Source organism: Bubalus bubalis, chromosome 4 (genome assembly GCF_019923935.1).
Source record: "Bubalus bubalis isolate 160015118507 breed Murrah chromosome 4, NDDB_SH_1, whole genome shotgun sequence".
NCBI classification, from domain to species: domain Eukaryota; kingdom Metazoa; phylum Chordata; class Mammalia; order Artiodactyla; family Bovidae; genus Bubalus; species Bubalus bubalis.
In genome coordinates this window covers 77,988,690-78,011,028 of record NC_059160.1, presented here as the reverse complement: position 1 = coordinate 78,011,028, position 22,339 = coordinate 77,988,690, and the positions used below count along the sequence as shown (strand labels likewise).

General features: G+C 37.0%; 1 protein-coding gene across 5 annotated transcripts in view; it reads left to right on the top strand.

The window, feature by feature from the left end:
• CPNE8 (copine 8) overlaps nt 1–22,339 on the top strand; it is a 334,767-nt gene that overhangs the window by 91,644 nt on the left and 220,784 nt on the right. For all 5 annotated transcript variants that reach the window (XM_025283977.3, XM_044941627.2, XM_006055240.4 and 2 more), the window contains one exon: nt 4,310–4,386. In XM_025283977.3, the coding sequence (XP_025139762.3) occupies nt 4,310–4,386 (77 nt within the window). The remainder of the gene's footprint in view (nt 1–4,309; nt 4,387–22,339) is intronic.

The window sequence follows — 22,339 nt, the reverse complement described above, 5'->3', positions numbered from 1 at the left end:
TGTGGATCACAGCAAACTGTGGAAAATTCTTCAAGAGATGGGAATACCAGGCCACCTTACCTGCCCCCTGAGAAGTCTGTATGCAGTTCAAGAAGCAACAGTTAGAACTGGATATGGAACATGGACTGGTTTTAAATTGGGAAAGGAGTACGTCAAGGCTGTACATTTTCACCCTGTTTATTTAACTTATATGCAGAGTACATCATGCGAAATGTGGGTCTGTATGAATTACAGGCTGGAGTCAAGATGGCCAGGAGAAATTTCAATAACCTCAGATATGCAGATGACACCACCCTTATGGCAAAAAGCAAAGAAGAACTAAAGAGCCTCTTCATGAAAGTGAAAGAGGAGAGTAAAAAATTTGGCTTAAAATGAAACATTCAAAAAATGAAGATCATGGCATCTAGTCCCATCACTTCATGACAAACAGATGGGAAAACAATGAAAACAGTGAGAGACTCTTTTGGGGGGGCTCCAAAATCACCTCAGATGGTGACTGCAGCCATGAAATTAAAAGACATTTGCTCCTTGTAAGAAAAGCTATGACCAACCTAGAGAACATATTAAAAAGCAGAGACATTACTTTGCCAACAAAGGTCTGTCTAGTCAAGGCTATGATTTTTCCAGTAGTCATGTATGGATGTGAGAATTGGAGTATAAAGAAAGCTGAGTGTGTAAGAATTGATGGTTTTGAACTGTAGTGTTGGCAAAGACTCTTATTAAGAATTCCTTGGACTGCAAGGAGATCCAACCAGTCCATCCTAAAGGAAATCATTCCTAAATATTCATTGGAAAGACTGATGCTGAAGTTGAAACTCTAGTACTTTGGCCACCTGATGGGAAGAACTGACTCTCTGGGAAAGACCCTGATGCTGGGAAAGATTGAAGGCAGGGGGAAAAGGGGTCAACAGAGGATAAGATGCTTGGATGGCATCACCGACTCGATGAATATGAGTTTGAGCAAGCTCTGGTTTTAGTGATGGGATCGCAAAGAGTCAGACACGACTGTGACACTAAACTGCACTGCCTGAATGAATGACTAGTTAGCATTGTGTAAAATGCATAGGGAATGTAGACCATTGAGCTGAATTGTGGTCTTTACAGACTGGGACCTGGGGACTGAAGTTGAGGAAAAGAAAGTGATGAAAAGAAGGACGCAGGGGACCCAAGTCTCGAGTGAAACAAGGGTGCTTTATTCATGGCAGCATGTGTGTATATATTGTTATACAAGGAAGCTTTAGGCAAAAAATGAATTTGAGCAAAAACACCGAAACCAGATGCATAACTACAGTGACTAAGGAAATAACAATCGTCACAGGGCCATGACAACAGTAACTAGTGGAATAACAATCGTCACAGGGCCAGAAGACAATCCGTGTCTTGAGAAATAGGAACATGATTAAGTAGTTTTACAGAAAAGTAAAAAGTTACTGAAAGGAATCCACATATGCTTTCTGTCTCATGATCTCAGTCCTGAGAACTGCGTGCAGCTCTGCTCGTTCCTGTTTTCCAGGAACTGATAAGGAACAGAGGACCCTTGAGGAACAGAAAACAATATACAGGACTCCTTAAAATTAAACATTCCCTGACACTGACTGAAAAACGGATTCAGTAGACCTTTTCCAACACAAGAAGTAGTTGACAAATATTAAATATTATGTGCTGATTTTTGCATTATGAATAGCACATGGATTGTATGCACATCATGACTACATGAACATAGGCAGATGTAAAACAATTACATAAGTACCATAATATTTAGGGGCAGAGATTGCAGTAGCAGTAGCTACTTTACTGCAGTAGCAATAAAAGGTTTCAGTCCACACTACATCTTTTTGATGCTCATTTTATTGATTTTATTATTTTTATTTCCTTTTAGTTCAGTTAAGATGATATGCATGTGTTCTACGCTAAATTATATATGTGGACTCTAATATGGAATGTTCAATATATCTGTTCTGTTTTCTTGAGTTACTACAGCAGTGAAAAGCTTTTAGTGAGACTTGTTCTTTTATTGACCAAATCCATTTAATATGCAGAATGAGCAGCTGCCCATCAATACTAATATCCTTAGAAAACAGTTCTAGAATCCCCATGTATATTTTGCTGCTGACCTAGAAGACCAATGACATTTCAAATCTTTAGTATCAAGTTCTCACATACAGTGTGACTTAGAAAAAGTCATGTTTGTTTTTAAAAATCCATAGACACATTTGTAAAGTCTGTTATGAAGTTGGCAAAGACATGTTATTTTTAAGGATATTTAATTTAAATGTGTCAAGCCTTTACCTGAAGTACATTTTACTTATTTGAAAGCAAAATTTAAAATGATTTGCAGTTTAATGAAAGTATTGATATTCTGTCAGCAGTCAAGATCCAAATCCAGATTTATTTTCTTTCTCCCTCTCTTCATTGCCCCACCCCCACTATGTACAAGTGAAGCTAAGTCACTTCAGTCATGTCTGACTCTTTGCAACCTGCTGGACTGTAGTCCTCCAGGCTCCTCTGTCCGTGGGATTCTCCAGGCCAGAATATTGAAGTGGGTTCTCATTCCCTTCTCCAGGGAATCTTCCCAACCCAGGGATCAGATCCACGTTTCTTATGTCTCACTGCATTGGCAGGCAGGGTCTTTACCCCTGTTGCCACTTGGGAGGTCCAAGTGCAAGTACAGTTTACACCAAATCCTGCCATTTTTCTGCACATTTCCCAAGTGTCTCTTACAACTTTAGCTTGAGGCTTAACACTTTCCTTCCTATTAACTACTGTAGCCTTTTGATTGATCTGACTTTCAGATTTTTCTTCACTCCTCAGTCCTTTCTGCAAATTGGTAGCTAAGTAATCTTGTGAATCCATTGTTCTAATGGTGTCCCTGCTTTGCTGAAAGGTTGCTGAAAGGCTGCCAGTTGCTTCTAAGGCTTTTTTTTTTTTTTTTTTGGCTTGGCCAAGAGGGCTCACCACAGTATTGGTTCTTCATTTCTGTTTCTGCCCTTTATTTAAGGTCTGCTCTTTTTTTCATTGTACTCTTGTCTGTTATTCTGATTTATTCTCTAGGACTGAAATGGTCCAACTCTCTCCTATTTGTAGTCTGAATCCTACATGGCTCTCAAGGCTTACATACTTTGGAAAAATATTCCCTTGACTGTCCTAGTCTACAGTGGCCTTTTTTTCTCTCATGAGATTTAGGGCAGCTTCCTGTGAATAACACAGTTTTTACTTTTGTGGCTTGTTAGGTATTTAAAATTTTTATTTAGTAAAACTTAAAAGAGCATTTTGTTTGCTGTCATTCTTTCTTAGGGATTTTCCTGGGCCAGTTCACAGTACAGTGTAGACAGATCTCCCACTTTCTCCTTTAATGCAGCTTGGGATCATACACAGGCCATGATGTGCCTCTCCCTGAACCACCTCTATGTTTTCTTGACGCACATATCTGGATGGTGTTGGAACCCTTATTTTATTAACATGGGGAGTTGCATTGTATTTATGATATTTAAATCTTTAGGCAGTATTTCAGTCTTGAATCAGAATATCTGGGTATCTCTGCTATTCATTGACTGCTTAAAACATGAAGGAAAACATCTTAGATGATTAGTTTCTTTATATGTGAAATTTATTAATAGTATTAGTAACAAACCTCTCATTTTGCAGGGTTATTCTGAGTCTTGAAAATAAGACTTAATATTATACTTACCCCATTTGGGGGCACTTAGTATCTACAAATATCATCTCATGCAATAATAACTCATTGAATTCACAATAGCTCTATAAGGGGGCAACTATGTGTGTGAGGAAACTGGACAGCATAATAACTGCCATTTCATAAATGGTCAGTGGTCGTGCTGGAATAGACATCTGGCAGTGTGACTCTGGATGCTGGTTGTAGCCGTGCTATCACACTGCTTCTCTGTAAGTAGCGCTGTTAGTGTTGGCCACCACTGCCCTGTGCGTTTATGATTTGCCTTCTCAGACAAAAGTTTAGTAATTTCAGGGACATCTCAAGTCAATTCAGTTGTGAATTCAAATCCTGGAACTTGTTTTCCATTTTCATTTTAATTTAAAAAAGAGAAAGAAAGCAAATACAATGTCTGAGCACTCATAATAACAAACTAACTTAGTGATTAAAAAAACAGAAGGCTGTGCAAACTTAGGGGACAATCATATGCTAAAATTCATGCATTTTGAGCTCATTTTGTTTATTATTGGAAGTTAGAGAATTCAATAAGTTAACAATGAAAACAATGCAGATATGATGTACAGAATACGTAAAGACAGTTTGGGAACTTAAGTGCCTTAATCTTTTTATCTATTTTAGGACTTTCTGGGACAAGTGTTTTGTACATTGGGGGAGATTGTTGGTTCACAGGGAAGTCGCCTGGAAAAGTCCATAGTGTAAGTATTTTTTCTTTAATTTTAGACAATGAAATGTTAACTTTTCATTTTCTATTTTGAAAGTTTGGAATTGATGAATATGTGGTTGTGGATCAAAACTGTGTTTTAAAATCTTGAGTTTTTTTACTTCCAACAAATCATTTTGACATTTTTGTAAAGGATAATTTGTATTTCAGCTGTCATATGCCATGCTACAAAATGTTCACAAAATGAAATGAGAAAATTTAAGCAAGAAAACATGTTGTCCTCCTTTTGGTTTTAATATTATTTCTTAGATACAGTACTTTTTAAAGACAAGATTTTACTTCTTTGGGCCAATGAGTATATTTAGTACCACCTTTTATGTTTAATAAATGCATGTTTAGTGATTGAGATTTTAATAATAATTTTTACTGAAAAATTTGTCTGAAAAGAAGGCAATGTATAAATGTTAAGAAAAGGTGTTCACTAAGAATTATATTTTTCATATTCACCTTCAGTTATGGAAATAATGTTTAATTTCCAGATTAATTGCATAGGCTGATCTATTTTCTCTAGTTCCATATAAGACAGTAAACAAACTATAGACATTCTCCCTAATCTTTTCCTCTTCTCTTCATCCTTCTTCTCCCATCCCTAAATTTTGATGTTTTGGATTCAGTTAACTGTTTTTAAACATCAAAAGATCTAGGAAGATCTAAGGCAACTGCAGACTAAACCACAGTGTCTAAAGATTTGGGGAGTTTTGAAGTCTCTATCTTCACCAATCTTATAAGAATCTCAAACTCATAATATAATGATGTCAAAACCCATCAAATGTATTCACCTTTGACATCAAAAATTGAAATGATTAAAGCATCATTCTCACATTCCCTGTATATAATGAAACGTTATACTTAATGTGTTTTTCTTAGGTTAATAAGAAGTCTATAAATTCTAACTTCTTTTATTTATAACTTGATTTTCTTAGAAAATTATTTTGAAATATCAGTAGGAAAGCTTTTGCATACCAACTGCCTTTTAAACATGATTTTCACATATAATTTGTTTTTTATATCATTGTAGGATTTGGAAGGATTATAGGATTTGGTTCACATATATTTATGCTCATTTAATAAACCAATAATAAATAATCTATAAAGAAAACATAAATTTTTTATTAAGCATATATAATTCTTATTGCATTGTCTAGACTAGTGAGATAGGCCCATAAGCATTCTTAGAAAATTACTAAAACACCCTTTCTTTTGCTAAAAGAAATAATCAGTATTATCTATTCAATGCCACCTTACCTATGCCTTTAATATTCTTTGAGAGAAAACAAAAGAAGTAAAAATGTAGAATTTTTATTTCAGAGTAACAGAACAGAGATTTTTAAGATTTCACTCATATTTTTATATTGCTCATTTTATTAAACAGTTTTATTTCATTTTATTTTTTCCATAAAAGGAAATCATAACTCATTTCAGAAAACTCTTAAATACCATAAAATTTTCCCAGTGGAAAATCAGCTTTATGTTAGTCTTCAGTACAGTTCAGTTCAGTCGGTCAATCGTGTCCTACTTTTTGTGACCCATGGACTGCAGCATGCCAGGCTTCCCTGTCCACCAACTCCCAGAGCTTGCTCAAACTCATCTTCATCGAGCTGGTGATGCCATCCAACCATCTCATCTTCTGTCATCCCCTTTTCCTCCTGCCTTCAGTCTTTCCCAGCATTGGGGTCTTTTCCAGTGAGTCAGTTCTTTGCATCAGGTGGCCAAAGTACTGCAGTTTCAGCTTCAGCATCAATCCTTCCAATGAATATTCAGGCCTGATTTCCATTAGGATTGACTGGTTTGATTTCCTTGCAGTCCAAGGGACTCTCAAGAGTCTTCTCCAACACCACGGTTCAAAAGCATCAATTCATTGGTGCTCAGCTTTCTTTATAATCCAGCTTTCACATCCATACATGACTACTGGAACAACCATAGCTTTGACTAGATGGAAACATGCAAAATATTAGCCTTGAAAGATAAATAAATAATAAAAAATATTAGTCTTGAAACATGCAAAAAGTTGTTATTATATTGACTGGGGTATGTCGTAAATAGAATGTAGTATAAGATGTGGTCCTTATTCAACTAATTCAGTAAGTTCTACTACACAAGACCAACAGAAGCAAATTCCCGCTATGGAGTGAAGATTCCTGGAGTAATGATTGGCAGAATATGCCAATTGTAGGAAGTATTTGCCCACAATTGAGTCATAATGATTTTACATAATCAGAAAGGATAAAATGCTCTTTAGATTTTTCTAAGCTTCTGCTGAGGCTGAAGTAGCACAAATGAAGCAAAACCTTGGAAACCTTTTCAGACAACATGGATCATTATAACTGCATGTTTTGTTTCATCTATAGGATATTTTGTAATTTAGGCAAGTTTATCATAAGTGTTAATATTATACCTTATTGAAAAAGATATAATTCATTCACTTTTTAAGTATGTGTAACTAACCTTATATTCAAAGTCTCCCTTAGGCTTTATTGGGCAACCTTACCAGATACATTCACATTAAGGAAAGGGCTGAAACAATAATGGCTTATTGTTAAAATTGTGGAAAATGTTTTGATTTTCTAAATAAGTTTAGCTACGCAAATGTTAGTACTAAATGGGTAATGAAGTGTAGAGTTTGAGTATAGCAAATAAATTGGCTACCAAAAGAACCAAAGAAGAAACTATAAGAATTGTAGAGTGGTGGCCTATTACATGAAGGAATTAAATTAGATACTTGAGATAAAGAGAACAGAGGAAAGGGATGAGAGGATTCTGAGGAGATTAATCAGAAATAGGACAGTACAACAGTACAAGTGAATGCATTTAGCTTGCTAGCAGAAGGATATTTTGGACTTACTCATCAAAACATCAGGTAACATGTTCTCTCACCTGAGCAGTTACTCCAACCCAGGTGGATACTGGATTAGATAAAACACACAAACAAATATTTTGTAGTCACCCACCCTCTTACTTGAGAAAATACTGGCTTTTATTAAAAACTCTGTGTGTGTGTATCTGTGCTCAGTCATGTATGACTCTTTGTAACCCTATGGAGTATAGCACACAAGGCTCCTCTGTCCATGGAATTTTCCAGGCAAGAATACTGGAGCGAGTTGCCATTTCCTACTTCAGGGGATCTTCCTGACAGGAATCAAACCCATGTCTCTTGTGACTCCTGCATTGGCAGGTGGATTCTTTTCCACTGTGCCACCTGGGAAGCTTTAAAAACTCTAGCTATGGTGCACTGAGATGACCCAGAGGGATGGTACGGGGAGGGTGGTGGGAGGGGGGTTCAGGATGGGGAGCACGTGTACACCTGTGGCGGATTCATGTTGATGTATGGCAAAACCAATACAATATTGTAAAGTAATTAACCTCCAATTAAAATAAATAAATTTAAATTTTAAAAAAATAAATAAAAATAAAAGCTCTAGCTATGAGAAAGGTATTTGTCTAGAGAAAGGGGAACATGTGAATTAAAGAACCAGGTACACTGGCTAAGCATTCTGTCCTGGGTCTTGGAAGTTCAAGTGCTTTGAAAAAAGATACAACTTCTATTCAAATGGCATGCCACCTCTTTACCTCAACTTCAAATGAAAAGCAATCTAAACTATTCATAGTTTTTGTTTGAAGGAGCATGGTTTGGTGGTTGAGGACAAAAGTGAAGCTGTATTGCTCATAGTGTCTAAGTAAGGCTTCATAGCAGCTGGTGCCCTCGATGGATGTGTTCAGATTCCACACTCTTTCCTGCTATCTCCTGATCAGTGCCACCTTTTTTCCATGTATTTGACTATTTTGAACAAATCTAATGGATAGATGGTAGGGAGAGATGGGAAGATTGGAAGATATGGCATTTCAGTGCAGAAGGGAATGGCTTTGGAAGAAAAGATAGAGCCAGGTTGGGTACTGGAGTTGATGCAAAGTCAGGGAATTATTTCCCCTGACAACTTCTAAAGATTTCTTGTTTTATCACATGATATATAAAAACAGTGGAATAAATGAAAGCCTGGTAGAAATGATGAAGTTCATATTGGACAAATAGTATAGTATATATTTAACATGCAGATCTTACATCTATTTCTCATAGTCCATTTTGCTTTCTCCCATCTTTCATCTCCCTTGTGAACAGCTCTAGCCAGACTTAGCTGTCTAGGGCAAAGATAATATTGCAGGATGGTCATTAAAGATGTTTTCATGGTCTATTTCTCGCAGCTGGAGATAGAGAATTTGTAAACTCTCCTGCAGCTATTACCTTTGGCAATTTTGTTCAAGAGTTAGGCAATTTTTTGTGTGTGGTTAGGTATAGACTTAAGAATAGTAGCACAGGACACCTCCTGAGGCAGATAATCTACCTGCAATTAATACAAATGGCTCATTGTGAACTTTAAAAGTCTTGTGTCCCATATATTATTTATCTTAACATGATTCAAATGATTTAGTGTTTTAGATTAGAGTTTTGTTTTCCAAATAGTATCTCATTTATATTCTAAGTTATTAAAAATATTCCCTTGTTTTCTTCCCTATAAATGGCCTAGTTTAAATTATTTTTGGCTAAGGTATTGAGAAGAATGTCGCTTCTTAGTTGCAGTTGTGTGATAATATACCCTCAGAGATGGCCTTTTTAAAAATGATGTTAAATATGAAATCTGGAATTTTAGTATGACCAGTGCCAAGGGACTGCCAAATTGCCAAGGAACACACTGGATATAGCAAACACCCTCTTCCAACAACACAAGAGAAGACTCTACACATGGACATCACCAGAGGCTCAATGCTGAAATCAGATCGACTATATTCTTTGCAGTTGAAGATGGAGAAGCTCTGTACAGTCAACAAAAACAAGACCAGGAGCTGACTGTGGCTCAGATCATGAACTCCTTATGGCAAAATTCACATTTAAATTGAATTCAGTAGGGAAAATCACTAGGCCAATCAGTATGACCTAAATCAAATCCCTTATGATTATACAATGGAAATAACAAACAGATTCAACGGATTAGATCTGATAGAGTGCCTGAAGAACTATGGAGGGAGGTTCAGGGCCTTGTACAGGAGGTGGTGGTCAAAACCATCCACAAGAAAAAGAAATACAAAAAGGCAAAATGCCTGTCTCAGGTGACCTTACAAATGGCTGAGAAAAGAAGTTAAAGGCAAAGGAGAAAAGGAAAGATATACCCATCTGAATGCAGTTTGAAAGAATAGTAAGGAGAGATAAGAAAGCCTTCCTAAGTAAACAATGCAAAGAAATAGAGGAAAACAATAGAACGGGGAAGACTAGAGATCTCTTCAAGAAAATTAGAGATACTGAGGAAACATTTCATGAAAAGATGGACACAATAAAGGACAGAAACGGTATGGACCTAACAGAAGCAGAAGATATTAAGAAGAGGTGGCAAGAATACACAGAAGAACTATACAAAAAAGATCTTCATGACCCAGATAATCATGATGGTGTGATCACTCACCTAGAGCTAGACATCCTGGAGTGTGAAGTCAAGTGGACCTTAGGAAGCATTACCATGAACAAAGGTAGTAGAGGTGATGGAATTCCAATGAACTTATTTCAAATCCGAAAAGATGGTGCTGTTAAAGTGTGCTGCACTCAATATGCCAGCAAATCTGGAAAACTTAGCAGTGGCCATAGGACTGGAAAAGCTCAGTATTCATTCCAGTCCCAAAGAAGGGCAATGCCAAATAATGTTCAAACTAGCACACAATTGCACTCATTTCACACACTAGCAAAGTAATGCTCAAAATTCACCAAGCCAGGCTTCAAAAGCACATGAACGAAGAACTTCCAGATGTTTAAGCTGGATTTAGAAAAGGCAGAGGAACAACAGAATCAAATTGCCAATGTCGGTTGGATCATAGAAAAAGCAAGTGAATTCCAGAAAGACACATGTTGCTTCATCGACTACTCGAAATTCTTTGACTGTGTGGATGACAACAAACTGTGGAAAATTCTTAAAGAGATGGTCATACCAGACCACCTTACCTGCCTCCTGAGAAACCTGTATGCAAGTCAAGAAGCAACAGTTAGAACTGGACATGGAACAATGCACTGGTTCCAAATTGGGAAAGGAGTATGTCTAGGCTGTATATTGTCACCCTGCTTATTTAACTTATATGCAGAGTACATCATGTGAAATGCCAGGCTTTATGAAGCACAAGCTGAAATCAGGGTTGCTGGGAGAAATACCAGTAACCTCAGATATGCAGATGACACCACCCTTATTGCAGAAAGTGAAGAGGAGCCAAAAAGCCTCTTGATGAAAGTGAAAGAAGAGAATGAAAAAGCTGGCTTACAACTCAACATTCAAAAATTGAAGCTCATATTATCTCATCCCATCACTTCATGTCAAATAGATGGGGAAACAATGAAAACGGTGACAGACTTTGTTTTCTTGGGTTCCAAAATCACTGCAGTTGCTGACTGCAGCCACAAAATTAAAAGATGCCTGGTCCTTGGAATAAAAGCTAAGACCAACCTAGGCAGCATATTAAAAAGCAGAGACATCAGTTTGTTGATGAAGGTCCATATAGAGTTGGACCATAAAGAAGACTGAGCACTGAAAAATTGATGCTTTTGACCTGCAGTTTTGGAGAAAACTCTTGAGAGTCCCTTGTACAGCAAACAGCTCAAACCAGTGAATCCTGATTATTTATTAGAAGGGCTAATGCTGAAGCTGAAACTCCAGTACTTTGGCCACCAATGTGAAGAGCTGACACATTAGAAAAGACCCTGATGCTGGGAAAGATTGAAGGCAGGAGGAGAAGAGGTTAACAGAGGACGAGATTGTTGGATGGCATCATTGACTCAGTGGACATGAGTTTTGAGCAAGCTCTGAGAGATGGCGAAGGACAGGGAAGCCTGGCATGCTGCAGTCCATGGGGTGGCTAAGAGTAGGACATGACTGAGTGACTGAACAATGCTGCCGCTGCTAAGTCACTTCAATCGTGTCCGACTCTGTGTGACCCCATAGACGGCAGCCCACCAGGCTCCCCCGTCCCTGGGATTCTCCAGGCAAGAACACTGGAGTGGGTTGCCATTTCCTTCTCCTATGCACTGAACAATGCTAGAGCTTTAAATTATTTATTATTAATCAAGACTTTGAAAATTGTTATGTTGACTACAAAGGAAAAATGGTTTCTTGGACATAGCTTGATAACCTATTAAATAATCAGAATTTGAATATAAACTTATCTTTTCACTTTCTGTGCTTTAGTTACTGCTGTCACTTTTAAAAGTAGATTTTTCTCATTTTTATGAGAATAAAATTAATTTTTAGCATTTTATAGGAAATTTTATGTGGAATTTTAAAAAATTGATGTTGAAGAATTCCTAGTATCTCATAATTTTCATAATTTTCAACAGTGTTTCCTGTTGGATTCATGTTTGAGCAAACACATTTTTTACATTTCTTGTATTCCGTCCTACACTTTAATCTTTTCTGTGAACTCCTGAAGTGAGTCTTGTGCTGCTTAATTTATCTGCAGCATTTACTGTGTCTTCCTATGACTCATCAATTTTACGTCATCCCTTTATTATGTACCATTAAACCCACTCAGCAGTGTGTTTTCTCATGCTGTGAGATTATAGCCAGTTTTCTTCAGAGAAATCTGTCAGAGAACCTCTATCTTTAGAGATCTCATTCATGGTACTGCAAAACCTTCCAAAATACTAGAATCAGCACCAGTTTAATAATGATTGCCATTGTCTTCTCTGGAAGGAAAGCATTTATTATATTCATAATGTAATATACCTGTTTGTTCCTGTTACTCACATCCAGACTTGACTGATTTCAAATAAAAGAATCAAGTAAAAAGGTAGGAACAAGTTGTGGTTAGAAAGAAGATTCTTACTCTGGGGAAGACGGGAAATTCCAGGGGTTATGGAATCAAGAGCTCTTTTGGCTACAGGGAAAGGTTATGTTCTTTGTAGGTTGACTATAGCAGCTTGTGACCTGGCAATGAGTAGAAAATAAAGGGGGGATCCAAGAGGGATTCACGAGTGTCCTAAGAGGTGTGAAGAGTACAGAGATAGGAACTTGAAGGCAGGTGATAATTGGAAGAGTAGCTTTTAGTTGTCTGATTGATATTGGAATCTCAGTTCTAACATAGAGTTCAAGGGTAGAGCCCATTATATGCTTAAGTTCAACAGGAGAAATCTGGGAAGAGGAATAAATCAGAAAGAGAGCTTGGAAGTAAGGCAGAAGATTCAAATAAAAGAATAGGGCTTGAGGGAGACCTCAGAACCTTAAAGCGTTGGCTTAGAGATCTGTCTCAAATGTAGCCTTGCCCTGAATGCTATGCTCAGGCCGTAAGTGTATGTAAAGATCAAGAATCAACATGAGGAAGAAGAGGAGTACAAAGAAGGATAGAAGAATGATTAGTCTTAAAGGTGAGCCACATACAAATTTACAAAAAAGCAGTGCATGTCTTAATTGTGCAACTTTTGCATGTGAAAATATAGTCAACTTCGGATGAAATTTTGACTTTCAAAGTCTTCTTGACTTTATTAAGTTCTCTAAAAATTAGATTGATACAGTTACTCTGTCTGGTTTATTTTGTTAGAAAGAATATGGGTCTGGGAATCAGATGATGTTTAAAGTCCCAACTCTGCTACTAACTTGCTATGTAATATTACAAAATTGATACATCTGTGTTTTGTTTATATACACACACACACACACACACACACACATATATATATGTCACATTTTTAATATGAAGAATTTAGTCTCAGAGAAGGCAATGGCACCCCACTCCAGTACTCTTGCCTGGAAAATCCCTTGGACGGAGGAGCCTGGAAGGCTGCAGTCCATGGGGTCGCTGAGGGTCAAACACGACTGAGCGACTTCACTTTCACTTTTCACTTTCATGCATTTGAGAAGGAAATGGCAACCCACTCCAAGTGTTCTTGCCTAGAGAATCCCAGGGACGGGACATATGTCACATTTTTAATATGAAGAATTTAGTCTATAGATAAGTAAATAGCCACCATAGTGAAGTTGATAATACATAAACTTTGGGGGCAATCAGACCTGTGTTTCATAGATATATAATTCGAGCAAATTACTTAAAATTCCTGAGCTCCAGTTTCCTCATCTGAAACATATGAATAATACACTTTCAAAAGGATTGTTGTAAGAAGTAGCAATACTTAATATAATACATTTGTCATGGAGAGCACTGGAATTTAATAAACACTTAATAGTGATTATTATTAATGTTTTTGTCATTATTAAATATAGTCAATATCTTTTAAGAAAAGTCTCTTAAATTGACTCACTCAATAATCTTCCTTCCATGTTCCCTCATGGAGTTTGCCATTTAGTCATTAAAAAATAATGATAAATAAGTATAATTACATATTGATATAAATTATGAAATGAAGAAGGGCATGGCAGCCCATTCCAGTATTCTTGCCTGGAGAATTCCATGATCAGAGGAACCTTATGGGCTTTCAGTCCATGGGATCAGAAAGACTGAAACATAACTGAAAGGCTATAGCATGCACTTAAGCTATGAAAATTAGGGTACAGACTAAAAAATAGGCTGTTTTTAATAATTTGAATTTTATCATAGATGCAGTTGAAAAATTCATGATTTTTATTCAAAGATGTTCATTCACTTCTTTGTGGAAAAAGATTGTGGGTGATTAAAAGAATTATCAGTAATTTAATTATTGATGAAATAATCTAGTTTGGAGGAGACATGTACTCCAGACTAAGAAGATAAGGAGAAATGAACAGATTAAAAACGTACTTTGAAGGCTGATTTTTTTTTTTTTTTGGCCATGCAAGTTGTTTTTAATAATGGGCTTTGTTTCTGAAAAAATGATGGAATAATATCATGTATGAAAAGTTAAATATTGAAGAATTATCCATTCCAAAGAACATTTTTTGCAACTTTTTTATTGTGGTGAAAAACTGTTTTTCTAATTGTGAAACATGAGAATGGCTTAACACTTGTCCACAAAAGTAATTTGTGACTGTATTCTGACCAGGTCAGATATTCTGTATTCTGACCTGGTCAGACTGTATTCTGACCAAGTCAAATAAGCGTTATTTGAGTTCTCCATTGATTACTCTTTATATCATCATAGCCTTGATTGTTGATAAGTTGATAGTCTTGGTTGAAGAGGAAGATTTCAAGGATGACTTTCAGATTTCTTATACAAGTAACTGAGTGGATGGATGTACCATATTCTTACAAAGAAAGGATCATCCATTTCCAGGTTGAGTGGATGGGTATACCATATTCTGACAAAAAGAAAATCGTTCATTTCCAGGTTTATCACAGATCAGTAAGCTTTAGGAGTGATAGGTCATTTTGGTCTTCTGTTGTAGATGCTTGTGTTCACCTAGAGTGTAATCATCTACAAAACTTTGCTTCTGTTTATATTTGCCTAACCTTACTGGGTTGGACTGATAACCTGGTGGAAAATCCTAATGGAATGAAAGAAACGATAAGACATGATCTGTATTATTTTGAAAGTGTGTGTTAGTCTCTTAGTCATGTCGCACTCTTTGCAACCCCATGGACTGTAACCAGCCAGGCTCCTCCATCCATGGGATTTTCCAGGCATGAATACTGGAGTGGGTTGCCATATCCTTCTCCATTATTTTCAAAGATGGGTTCTAAATTATATAGTACCTTCCTTTACTGAATAAACATTCTTAGTTTCACTTAATTTTAATATTGGGTGAGTTTCTAAAGGGTAACTGCAATGCCAATGTTTAAATACCACATTGGTGTAAAATCTTCCAAAGAAATCAGTTTCTTCTGTGAAATTCATTGCTCCTTTCTTCCTACTTCCCTTTTGTATACGGTCTTAATTTGCTGATTCTGAAGTTGAAAAATGCAGGCTTGGAATATTAGTTCTACAATTAAGCAAGGTAACTGGTGCCTTGCCCATAAGCATCTTGGTCTAAATTCTAACATACTGATGAAATCAATGTTTGGACCAAACATTTGGGGATTACCTTTGCTCCTATGCTTAGACTCAATAGGTTCTTTATCATGAAAGCAAGTGAGATGGAGTGGTGAATTGTTTTATTTTAAATAATATCAGGGCCTAACTTGATTGAGTTCTTAGTTCAGTAAAGTTTAGTTCAGTCACTCAGTCCTGTCCAACTCTTTGCAACCCCATGGACTGCAGCACACCAGGCCTCCCTGTCCATCACCAAGTACTGGACTTTACTCAAACTCATGTCCATTGAGTTGGTGATGCCATCCAACCATCTCATCCTCTCTCATCCCCTTCTCCTCCCACCTTCAATCTTTCCCAGCAACAGGGTCTTTTCAAATGAGTCAGCTCTTTGCATCAGGTGGCCAAAGTCTTGGAGTTTCAGCTTCAATATCAATCCTTCCAATGAGTATTCAGTACTGATTTCCTTTAGGATGGACTGGTGGATCTCCTTGCAGTCCAAGGGAATCTCAAGAGTCTTCCCCAACACCACAGCTCAAAAGCATGAATTCTTTGGTGCTCAGCTTTCTTTATAGTCTGACTCTCACATCCATACATGACTACTGGAAAAAACCATAGCCTTGACTAGACGGACCTTTGTTGGCAAAGTAACATCTCTGCTTTTTAATATGCTGTCTAGGTTGGTCATAATTTTTCTTCCAAGGAGTAAGCATCTTTTAATTTCATGGCTGCAGTCACCATCTGAAGTGATTTTGGAGCCCCCCCAAAATAAAGTCATCCACTGTTTCCACTGTTTGCCCATCTATTTGCATGAAGTGATGGGACCAGATGCCATGATCTTAGTTTTCTGAATTTTGAGCTTTAAGCCAACTTTTTCACTCTCCTCTTTCACTTTCATGAAGAAGCTCTTTAGTTCTTCTTCACTTTCTGCCATAAGGGTGGTGTCATCTGCATATCTGAGTTATACATATTTCTCCTGGAAATCTTGATTCCAGCTTGTGCTTCATCCAGCCCAGTATTTCTCATGATGTACTCTGTATATGAGTTAAATAAGCATGGTGACAATATACAGCCTTGATGTACTCCTTTTCCTATTTGGAACCAGTCTGTTGTTCCATGTACAGTTCTAACTGTTGCTTCCTGACCTGCATACAGATTTCTCAAGAGGCAGCTCAAGTGGTCTGGTATTCCCATCTCTTTCAGAATTTCCCACAGTTGATTGTGATCCACACAGTCAAAGGCTTTGCCATAGTCAATAAAGCAGACATAGGTGATTTTCTGGAATCCCCTTGCTTTTCTATGATCCATCAGATATTGGCAATTTGATCTCTGGTTCCTCTGCCTTCTCTAAATCCAGCTTGAACATCTGGAAGCTCATGGTTCACATATTGTTGAAGCCTGGCTTGGAGAATTTTGAGCATTACCTTACTAGGGTTTTCTTATTTAGTCATTAGTTATTCTGCCAGCTTATACACATAGTAATTTCTCTCATAGCACCATTATGAGGTTCATCAGAGGATGCACTGAAACAAGGACTCTGGTGAAACTAATATACAAATAAAGTTTGAATATGCCCATCTGATATACCCATCTGAATGCAGAGTTACAAAAAATATCTAGGAGATATAAGAAAGCATTCCTAAGTAAACAAAACAAAGAAATACAGGAAAACAATAGAATGGAAAAGACTAGAGATCTCTTCAAGAAAATTATAGATACCAAGGAGATATTTCATACAAAGATGGGCACAATATAGGACAGAAACAGTATGGACCTAACAGAAGCAGAAAATATTAAGAAGAGGTGGCAAGAATACACAGAAGAACTATAAAAAAATGATCTTAATGACCCAGATAATGACAGTGGTGTGATCACTCACCTAGAGTCAGACATCCTGAAATGTGAAGTCAGGTGGGCCTTAGGAAGCATCACTATGAACAAAACTAGTGGAGGTGATGGAATTGAAGCTGAGCTATTTCAAGTCCTAAAAGTTGATGCTGTTTAAGTGCTGCACTCAATATACCAGCAAATTTGTAACACACAGCAGTGGCCACAGGACTGGAAAAGATCCGTTTTCATTTCAGTCCCAAAGAAAAGCAATGCCAGAAAATGTTCAAACTACCACACAGTTGCACTCATTTAACACTCTACCAAAGTAATGCTCAAAGTCTCCAAGTGTGGCTTCAACAGCATGTGAACAAAGAACTTCCAGATGTTCTAGCTGGATTTAGAAAAAGAGAGGAATCAGAGATCATATTGCCCACATAATTTGGATCATGGAAAAAACTAGAGAATTCCAGGAAACTATCTACTTCTGCTTCATTGACTATGCTAAAGCTTTGAATTGTAAGCCTTGTTATGTAACGTTCTATCAGACTGCAACAAGAGCTGTACACATGTTATTGCATTTAATCTTTCCTCAGCCTATCAAAATAGAAATTATTGATTATATTTTATAGATGAGAAAAGTGAGGCTTAGGAAAGTTAAATGTATTGCCCAAACTCAAGGAAGGATGGAAACAAGAGCAGAACTGTGCTTTATTTAATAATTTAGTTGCATATTAAAAAATTTGTTTTCATTGGCGGATAATTACTTTATAATATTGTGATGGTTTTTGCCACATATCGACATTAATTGGTTATAGGCATACATGTGTCATGTCCCTGCCCAACTGTCTTTGTCAAAGATAAGTTGTCCATAGGTGCGTAGGTTTGTCTCTGGGCTTTCTATGTTGGTCTATTGATCTATATATTTATTTCTGTCCCAGTACCATACTGGTACTTGATCATGTCTAGCTTTTTAGTATAGTCTTATATTAAGAAGGTTGATTCCTACAGCTCAATGTTTCTTTCTCAGGGGATTGCTTTGTCTATTCAGGATCGTTTGTGTTTCCATACAAATTGTGAAATTTTTTGTTCTAGTTCTGTGAAAAACACCATAGGTAGTTTGATATGGATTGTACTGAATCTGTAGGTTGCTTTCGGTAGTATAGTCACTTTCACAATATTGATTCTTCCAATCCAAGGACATGGTATTTTTATCCATCTGTTCATGTCATCTTTAATTTCTTTCATCAGTGTCTTATAGATTTTTGCATACAGGTCTTTGGTCTCTTTGTTGTTGTTTGTTATTCAGTTGCTAAGTTGTGTCCAACTCTTCGAGACCCCATGAACTGAAGCACGCCAGGCTTCCCTGTCCTTTACTATCTCCATGAGTTTGCTCAAACTCATGTCCATTGAGTCAGTGATGCCATCCAATCATCTCATCCTCTGTTACCCCCTTCTTCTCTCGCCCTTAATCTTTGCCAGCATCAGGGTCCTCTCCAATGAGTTGGCTCTATGCATCAGGTGGCCAAAGTTTTGGAGCTTCATCTTCAGCATCAGTCCTTCCAAGAAATATTCAAGGTTAATTTCCTTTAGGATTGGTTTCTTTAGGTAGGTTTGAAAGTGAAAGTGAAGTCGCATAGTTGTGTCCAATTCTTTGCAACCCCGGGGACTGTAGCCGACCAGGCTCCTCTGTCCATGAGATTCTCCAGGCAAGAACACTGGAGTAGGTTGCCATTTCCTTCTCTAGGGGATCTTCCTGACCCAGGAATCAAACTCTGGTCTCCTACATTGGAGGCAGACGCTTTAACCTCTGAGCCACCAAGGAACCCTTAGGTAGGTTTATTGCTAGGTATTTTATTATTTTAGTTGTATTGGTGAATGGGATTGTTCCCTTAATTTCTGTTTCTGATTTGTCTTTGTTAGTGTATAGGACAGAGAAGGCAATGGCACCCCACTCCAGTACTCTTGCCTGGAAATCCCATGGATGGAGGAACCTGGTAGGCTGCAGTCCATGGGGTCGCTAAGAGTCGGACACGACTGAGCGACTTCACTTTCACTTTTCACTTTCATGCATTGGAGAAGGAAATGGCAACCCACTCCAGTGTTCTTGCCTGGAGAATCCCAGGGATGGTGGAGCCTGATGGGCTGCCCTCTGTGGAGTCGCACAGAGTCGGACACGACTGAAGCGACTTAGCAGCAACAGCAGCAGCAGCAGCAGCAGCAGTGTATAGGAATGCTAGGGATTTCTGTGTATTAATTTTATATCCTTCAGCTCTACTATACTGTTTGATTAGCTCTAGTATTTTTCTTGTGACATTATTAAGCTTTTCTATGTATAGTATCATGTCATCGAAAATAGTAAGAGTTTTACTTCTTTTCTAATCTGGATTCCTTTTATTTCTTTTTATTCTCTGATTGCTATGACTAGAACTTCCAAAAGTGTGTTGAATAATAGTGGTAAGATTGGGTATCCTTGTCTTGCTCCCGATCTTAGAGGAAATGCTGTCAGTTTTTCACCATTTTAGAATAATGTTTCAGGAGGGTTGTTGTGTATGACCTTTACTATTTTGAGGTATGCTTCTTCTGTGCCTATTTTCTAAAGAGTTTCTATCATAAGTGGGTATTGGACTTTGTTGAAAGCTTTCTCTGCATCTATCAGGATGGGATCTATGGTTTTTATCCTTCAGTTTGTTAATATGGGGTATCACATTGATTGATTTGCATATATTGAAGAATCTTTACATCCCTGAGATAAAGCCCCACTTGATCATCATGGAGGGTACCTTTAATGTGTTTTTGGATTCTCTTTGCTAGAATTTTGTTCAAAATTTTTCCATCTATGTTCATCATTTAATTGGCTCTTTTGTATGTGTGTGTGGCATCCATGTCTAGTTTTTTATCAGGGTGATGGTGACCTCGTGGAATGGGTTTGTGAGTTTTCTTTCCTCTTCAGTTTTCTGGAAGACTTTGAGAAAGATAGGTGTTATCTCTTCTCTAAACTTTTGGTAGAATTTGCCTGTGAATCCATCTGGCCCTGGGCATTTGTTTGTTGGAAAATTTTGATTACTTTTCCATGCTCACGATTGGTCTGATTGTATTTTCTGTTTCTTCCTGATTCAGTTTTGGAAGGTTATACATTTCTAAGAATTCTATCATTTCTACCAGGTTGCCCATTTTGTTGGCATATATTTGCTCATAGTAGTCTCTCATGATTCTTTGCATTTCTGTGCTGTCAGTTATAACTTCTCCTTTTTCATTTCTAATTTTATTGATTTGTGTCCTCTCCCTTTTTTTCTTGTTGAGTCTGTCAATTTTGTTTATCTTCTCAAAGTGTCAGGTTTTAATTCATTTTTGCTATTTTCCCCTTCATTTCTTTTTTCACATATTATTAATTTTCTCAGATCAATTGTAATTTCTCCCCTCCAACTAATTTTGAGGCTTTATTTTGTTCTTTTACTGTTTTTTCCTTTTTTCAACTTTTTTCTAGTTGCTTTAGGGTGTTTATTTGATTTTTCTCTTGTTTCTTGAGGTAGGCTTGTATTGCTTTAAACTTCTCTCTTAGCTCTACTTTTACTTCATCCCTTTGGTTTTGATTTGTCATGTTCTCCTTCTCATTGCTTCTAGATATCTTCTGATTTGCTATTTAATTTCTTCAGTGACCTCTTGATTATTCAGAAGCATAATGTTTAGCCTCCATGAGTTTGTGTTTTTCTTAGTTTTAGTTTTTGTTTTTCCTGGTAGTTGATGTCTAATCTTATAGTGCTGTGGTCAGAAAAGATACTTGAAATTATTTAATTTTTTAAACTTTTGTCAAGGCTTGATTTGTGACCCAAGATGTCATATGTCCTGGAGAATGTTCCATGTGCACTTGAGAAAAAAGTGAATTGGATGAAATACGTTGTAGGTATCAGTTAGTTCCAGATGGTCCAATATATAATTTAATGTTTGTGTTTCCTTATTAATTTTGTCTTGATGATATGTCTATTGGTGTGAGTGGTATATTAAAGTCCTCCAGTATTATTGTATTAATGTTGATTTCCCCTCTAGTAGTTATTAGCATTTGCCTTATGTATTGAGGTGCTTTTATGTTGGGTGCATATATATTTATAATTGTTATATCTTCTTGGGTAGCTCCCTTGATCATTATGTAGTATCCTTCCTTGTCTCTTATATTAGTCTTTATTTTAAAGTCTATGTTATCTTATGAGTATTGCTTCTCTTGTTTTCGTTTGATTCACATTTGCATAGAATGTCTTTTTCTAGACTCTCGCTTTCAGTTTTTATGTGTTCCTACGTGTGATGTGGGTCTCTTGTAGACAGCATATATAGACATCTTGTTTTTTTAATACATTCAGCCAATCTGTGTCTTTTGCTTGGAGCATTTAGTCCATTTTCATTTAAGGTAATTATTGATATGTATATTCCAATTACCATTTACTTTATTGTTTTGGGTTTCATTTTGTAGGACTTGCTCTCGTTTTTTCTATCTAGAGAAGTTCCTTTTGCATTTGTTGTAAAGTGGTTGGTGGTGCTGAATTGTCTTAAGTTTTGCTTATCTGTAAAATTTTTTATTTATCCTTCAAATCTTAATGATATCCTTGCTGGCTAGAGTATTCTTGATTGTAAATTTTTTCCTTTCACTTTAAGTATATCCTGACACTCCCTTCTGACTTGCAGTTTCTGTTGAAAGATCAGCTATTAGTCTTATGAGGATCCCCTGTACGTTATTTGTTGCTTTTCCCTTGCTGTTTTTAATGCTTGTTGTTTGTGTTTAAATTTCATTAATTTGATAAATATGTGTCTTGGCATGTTTCCTCTTGTGTTTATCTTTATGGGCCTCTGGGCCTTTTTGATTTGAGTGCTTATTTTCCTTTTTCATGTTAGAGAAGTTTTCTACTATAATCTCCTAAAGTATTTTCTCATACCTTACTATTTTCCTTCTTCTCGGACCACTGTAATTATAATGTTGCTGTGCTTAATATTAACTTCCCTGGTGACTCAGATGGTAAAGTGTCTGCCTACAATGTAGGAGGCCTGGGTTCGATCCCTGGGTTGGGAAGATCCCCTGGGGAAGGAAATGGCAGCCCACTCCAGTACCCTTGCCTGGAAAATCTCATGGACAGAGGAGCCTGGTAGGCTACAGTCCATGGGGTCACAAAGAGTCAGACAATATTGTCACAGA